This window comes from Sus scrofa, chromosome 4 (genome assembly GCF_000003025.6).
Source record: "Sus scrofa isolate TJ Tabasco breed Duroc chromosome 4, Sscrofa11.1, whole genome shotgun sequence".
NCBI classification, from domain to species: Eukaryota; Metazoa; Chordata; class Mammalia; order Artiodactyla; family Suidae; genus Sus; species Sus scrofa.
The window spans coordinates 99,105,835-99,112,175 of record NC_010446.5 but is presented as its reverse complement, the minus strand read 5'-3'; the positions used below and the strand labels follow the sequence as shown (position 1 = coordinate 99,112,175).

At 45.1% G+C, this 6,341-nt stretch overlaps 1 protein-coding gene across 3 annotated transcripts in view; it reads right to left on the bottom strand.

Moving 5' to 3' along the window:
* The window catches only part of OTUD7B (OTU deubiquitinase 7B), a 57,224-nt gene continuing 51,409 nt past the window's right edge, over positions 527-6,341 (bottom strand). For all 3 annotated transcript variants that reach the window (XM_001925669.7, XM_021089924.1, XM_021089923.1), the window contains exons 11-12: positions 6,104-6,188; positions 527-5,118 (exon numbers count right to left, since the gene is read on the bottom strand). In XM_001925669.7, coding sequence (XP_001925704.4) covers positions 3,910-5,118; positions 6,104-6,188 — 1,294 coding nt within the window. In that variant the 3' untranslated portion in view covers positions 527-3,909. The remainder of the gene's footprint in view (positions 5,119-6,103; positions 6,189-6,341) is intronic.

The window sequence follows — 6,341 nt, the reverse complement described above, 5'->3', positions numbered from 1 at the left end:
GTTGATAGAATCCAGTATGAGGGAAAAACGTTTGGTTAAATCTGATAGCTCTCAGTAAAACCAATATAGATCAAGGGAGGAACTTGGATGCCTATTCTATAGTATACTTGCCCCATCAGGGCTGGGGTGGAGAATGTAGGGTGGGGGGGGTAGCACTGTCTTAAATCAAAAAGGGAAAAATAAGAGCCCTGAAAAATCTCCCCTCGCCAATGAAAAGTAGGTACCCTGATACTCTGGATTAAAGGAACTAAGTGCACTTATTAAAGCCTGAGAGATGATACCATCCCTCAACTAGGGTTACGGGGTCTGCTTACCCCCGTCACCCACATTCTCTTTAATTTAGTCTTGCCTCATTTTGAGTGCATGTCACATACCTATCTCCTCCCTTCTCCCCAACAAGGAATTGCTTGAGCTTACCTCTTCCACCCCCTCATCCTCCCCAAATACCACAAACTAACCCGAGTCTTTTCATTTCCCAGGCATTATTTTTTTCACCACCCTCCCATCCTACAACCCTCTCAAAGAATAAAGTAAAACAAACTTTATTCATCCCTTTGGAAAAACATCCGTTGATTCAGGGTCACTTGTCTTTAGAATGAAGAGGTTTTTTAAATGCTTCAATAAGGTTACCTTTCCAAATTAAAAAATTTCTTAATAAAAAAGCTATAGGGCCTAAATAAAGTCCTATTTTCCCACAGTCACTCCTAGGCCATCCCCCGGAATTTCCACCTTTATTTGAAAAGGCAGAAGGAATTGAGATTGGTTAATTTATAAGTCATGACAAAAACAAAAACAAACACGACACAGGTTTCTGTTTTTTGTTCATTTGTCCTCAGTTTTTAAAAACAAAAGTATTAACTAGAATCTAGTAACAGATCAAATCCAAACACAGCAGTCCAGTGGAGAATCAAAACTTTCCTGGTTTTATTCCCTGGGAGTACCCCTGGTCAATTTCCATTCCTATTGGTCCAGGCCAAAATCCTATGGTATAGATGGATGCCTATAGGAAAGCTAGGTGAGCTGTGCAAATTCTAGGTGTGAGTTTGAGCCACCTGTTGTTTGGGTGCATATTAGGGGACGGAAGTTCATAAGGTGGTGGTCCCACCAGTGTTGTTCTAACCCTAGAAACAGGATGAGGAGGGCAAGGCACTCACTTTGGGCACAAAATTTAAGGGATGCCCCCAAACCCAGTAAGCAAGATGCTATTTTAATGCAGTATTTTTTGAAAATCAAAACTAATCCACAATGAACAAAGCATCAAAATTTTAAATAAAGACAGGATTCAATCCTGTACTTATTCAATTCAGATTTTCTCTCCTCACCCTAATCCCAGTCCTGTTGGAGCCTATCTTTTTAAGATTGTGATATTTTGCTTGTCATGGATTTTTTGCATTAATTTTAAAAAATACGTTAAAACAGTATCTTTTTTTTTTTTTTTTTTGAGGGCCGCACCCAAGTCATATGGAAGTTCCCAGGCTAGGGGTTGAATCTGAGCTATAGCCGCCAGCCTACCCCATAGCCACAGCAACTCAGGATCCGAACTGCGTCTGTGACCTACACCACAGCTCAGGGCAGGGCCAGATCCTTAACCCACTGAGCGAGGCCAGGGATCAAACCTGCATCCTCATGGATACTAGTTGGGTTCATTACCACTGAGCCACGATGGGAACTCCAAAACAGTACTTATCTTGATTACTGTTTTTCGTCATCTCCTTAAATTTTGAACCTGAGAGGAGTGCTCAACTCATACTAGCCCTGGCCCTGCCCAGAAATATATACATACATACTCTCCTTTGGAACCTGTCTCCTTTGACCTCATTGCTTCCTTAACACCAGTCTATTTTCAAATAAAAGTCTAAGAATTAATAGCCATAGGAAATTATTAAGTCATCAGATAATCAGATTTAGAAAATAAGTGACTTTCAAGTTTGTTGAGGACAAAGCAAATTTTCTAAACTGTGGGCAGTTCCAATGAAGAGGACAATCTTGGCTGGCTTTGTTACCAAGGGGGTGATGGGATGACAACGTTCCTGATTAGGCAGAAGCAACATATGGCAAACATGAGTTCCCCCAACACACACATTCAGCCCATGTCTGCCCTGGATCAAATGTGGGGATTATATTCCACAGGATGGTTTATGAGTACATACCTCAAAAGAGAAATCCAAATACAGAAGCATAGCCCCAGTTAACACTCTGGACACTTAAGTACACTTATTCCCCTTCTTCATATGCACCCAGTAGTGTATACAATTGCATAGTTGATTTTTCCCCCCCAGGGAAAAAAAAAAAAAAAAAAACTGAAAGAAAAGGGAAAACTGGCCCAGGATAGGTCCTCCAGTTTAAAGCTCTTAGAAATGGTGCTGGCCAGAGTACAGACTGTCCAGACTTGTGCTTTGTGCAAAATGCAAAGGAGCTTCCCTGTACTGTGTCCACAGGCCCACTCCCACCCCCTGGGGAAAAAGGATGGGTCAGGGAAAAGGGGAAATCCAAAGACAGATCAGCTCATTGGAGTAATCTGTGATCTGTGGTTATAGTTCACTAAAATATATTTCTCTAACTACCTTTTTATAAATTGCCCCAACCCCTACCCCAAGTTTCAACATCAGTCCTATTATCAAAAATATCTCTTCTTACAAAGTATTTTTTATTATTTTAATAAACTAACCACAGATTAAGGTCAGCTATGGCTTAACAAAAGAAGCCAGGATGTTAAGTTCATTCTCCAAAAGTAGGAAGGAGAAAGAATCACTTAAACAGGAGGGAAAAAAATCATTTTTTAAAATGTTTTTTGCTTATTACTGGAGTCTTTTTGTTTCATTTCTTTAAAAAAAAAAATCTAAAAAATAAGTGGCTTTCTACAGAAACACAGCAGCAGAAGATGGTAGTGCTCTATTTAGGTTTTTGGTTTTGTTTGAAACAGTCTGGCCAAAAGTCTGTCCTCCTTCCACCCATCCCAAGGTGCACTCAAACCCCAATGTGTGGTTATTGCTAAGCAGTTAAAAAAAGATCACCTCTGCACCAATTCACGTGGAGAAAATTCAATACACACAGCTGCTCTTCTCATCACTCTCTTCCCTTCCCCAGAGGGAACTTTTTTTTTTTTAATAAAATTAGTCTTAAAAAAAAAAAAAAATCACAACATTCTTAACTTAGCTGAGCTCAGCCCTCAAAAAGGATGGGAAAAGATAGGGGCAATCAGCAATCTCCTCTCAAACTAGAAGGATGACAGATGGCTATTTAGAAGGAAATAAAACTCAAGAGGAAAAAAGATTCCCCTTTTAAGTTCTTCCCTTTTCCATCTCACTAAACTGATTTAAGCAATCCCCCTCCTTCCTAATAAGCACCCATGAGCACATATTATTGCCTTGTCTTTCCAGATCCTTCAGGAGGAAGAATTTATCCAACCCTAAATTTTTACTTCAGTTCATGTCAACAGCAAATCCCTCCACACTCCCAACTCTACCATCATGTGCTTTTTCCAACCTAAAAAAACTTTGGTCTGTTTTTTTTCATTTATTGACTGAGAACCTCCTTTGCCTGTTCCTCCCCCAGACTTCTGCCCATCTCCCCACCCTACACACCAAATCTTCCCTTACTACTTCCCCTCAGGTCCCGGGCTGGACCCAAGGGGTCATGACACAGAATTACCATCTTTCCCCCTTGTACCCTTTCAGTCCCGTCAGGTCAAGATCGGCAAAGGACCGGTACAGCCCTCAAGGCACCATCCAGCCCTGACCTGCTCTTGCCAGCCTGGCAGCTCTCCAGAGCACACGCACATTTAAAAGTTTTTAGCCCGGCTCCCACAAACATTACTGCATTTGCCCCAACAACGTGGGGGCTGGGTCTTAAAAGCCAATTAGTTGAGCTTAACTTTGTTTAGCCCCCTTGCCACTGAGGTTTCCCCATTCAGAACCTGTGCACCAGCAGCTCCCCACCCGGTTCACGTTCCCTTCTCCTCAGTTCTTCCCTGTAACAGCAGGAGCAGAAGTTGTTTGTCTCAGGGTGTCCATAGAAGCTGCAGTTTGGCTGTTTGCATTTGGTCTGGGTTGAAGGAAGGCCCCGGGGACCTCCAGCCCATCCATCTGGCTCAGGGGGCTCTCTGTAGCCGTTGCTATAGGAATCAGCCACGCGGAAGTGAGGGGGTAGCAATGCAGCCCTGTGAACTCCATCCTTGGAGTGACTGCCTGGCTCCAGAGAAGGGATGTTGTCCTGATGGGAGTAGGGTCGCCCAGGCGGGCATTGTCTGGGGAAGGTGGCATACGGTGGTAGGCCCCCCACACACGGCCCCCCTGCCAACTGCCTCCGGGGTTCCTGGCAGTGGACTCCACCCACAGAAGGCCGAGGGATGGTAAAGCCACCAGGGTAGCCAGTAGAGAATGCCATTGCCTTGGATTCTGCTGGAGGGGCAGTCAGCAGCTCCTCCCCGCCATCTGGCTCTGGCTTCTTGGCTGGAGGAGGCCCACTCCCTACCCCTCCATTCATGATCTTCCTCTCTGCCTCCTTCTGCTTCTGCTCTGCCAGGAATCTCTCCTCGGCATCAGAAAGGTAGCGCTGGATCATCTCCTCCTGATATTGGTGACGGTGACCCATCTTCAGAGTTCCAACAAAAATAAACTTCCCCTCCCCTTGCATTGCAATCCGCATAATGCTCAGGCTGTGCATCACCTCCTGGCTATACTTGCTCCCTCCATTACCAGCGGACTCAGATGTGGGCTTCTCAGATACAGGCCCATCCCCAGCTGCCTCCTCCTTGCCACCCTTCCAGCTCTTCAATGAGTTTTTCTTCTTCTTCTCCAGTGTCTCAGTGCCGCTGCTTCCCCCTGACCCCGTTCCTGTCCCTCCAGGCTTAGAGCCCTTGCTGTGCATCAGGCCTCCCATGTTCTTCTTGAGTTTGCTACCCAAGGTTTTGCCAAAACTGCCCAGTTTATTAGCCACAGAATCTGCTCTCTTCTTGTCCTTGTCCCGATCTCGCTTTGACTTCTCTTTCCGCTTGCTGCCCTCATTGCTGGCAGAACTGCTGCCAACTGACTCTTTGTCTGATTCCCCAGACTCGGGGGTAGACCGGGGCTCATCTCCAGCTGAGGCTGTGGGGGACTCAGGCTGGGCCAGGGGAGCCTGGAAGAGACAAGAACATGGTGGACAGTAATCCCATTGGTCTGGTTGAGGGAAACCCCCAGGAACCTCTGGCCCATCCATCCGGCTCACGGGGCTCTCTGCAGCCGATGCTATAGGAATTACCATGTGGGAGAGGGGTGGTAACATCTCTATGAACTCCTTCCTCGGAGTAACTGCCTAGTTCCAGAGAAGGGCTGCCGTCATGATGAGGGAAGGGTCACCCAGGAAGGCAGTGTCCTTCCCCAGCTCGTCAGCCCTCCCATGAACTGGGGGAAGATGCATCTAATATCTAACTTTTATCTCCCCCACACTCTGCAGTTTGACTCCCTTCTGTAATAAGGAAACATCAAAATGAAGCCTGATTGCTCTTTTAGAACAATGAGCAGCTGTACAAATACATGGCCTTTGGGTGAGAAGAGAGAATATTCTATAGATGCTATAAATATCCTTTATTATAAGTTTTTCTATGCTAAATTCTGCCCAAAATTAAACTCAAGGAAGTCTTGAATAACCATCCCAAGTCTAACCATTCTATATCCCCTCGACTTTTAGACATTCAGCACTGGAGTCCATCAATTTTCCTTTGCTTCTTTGTTCTATTCTATGGAAAATAATGGTATCCTCAGAACCTACTGGATCAGGAGCTATTCTGTCTCCCCTAGTGCCCAACACAAGGCTCTATGTATGGAGGGCTTGGAACAAATAACAATCTCAAGTTCGCCAAAAAGTCAAGAAAACATCTTTTCTTGTGGCTTAGTGTCAGAAAGCAGAGGTTGGTGGGTGAGAAGCTGTAGAAGACAAAGCTCACTAATAGGTAGAAAGGCAGGAAAATGTCTTTTGGAATTTATTTGATATTTTCCAGTTATTCCAAACCTTCAATCTAAGCCATCACTTAAGAGACTCAGAAGGAGGCCCCCACCAGATGCCCTTGTTGTCCCTGACACCGAAAATGAGGACATGTAAGGGTGGGGTGTGACGCCCTCACCTGCGCATCAGAGGACACTGGGATCCACTTCACATTCATGTAGCCATGCAGCAGATGCAATTTGACCTCCAGGGACAGGATTACACTGTGAAAAGGAGGAAAAAAATTAAAACCATACTGTGACCTTTAAAAGGCAAAGCAATGTGATCCAGTTGGGTGGGAGGTAGGCTGGAAGAGGGCTACACATGGCTGGGAACTCAGACAGAGCTGGGTCTGAATTATAGCTCCACCAATTACT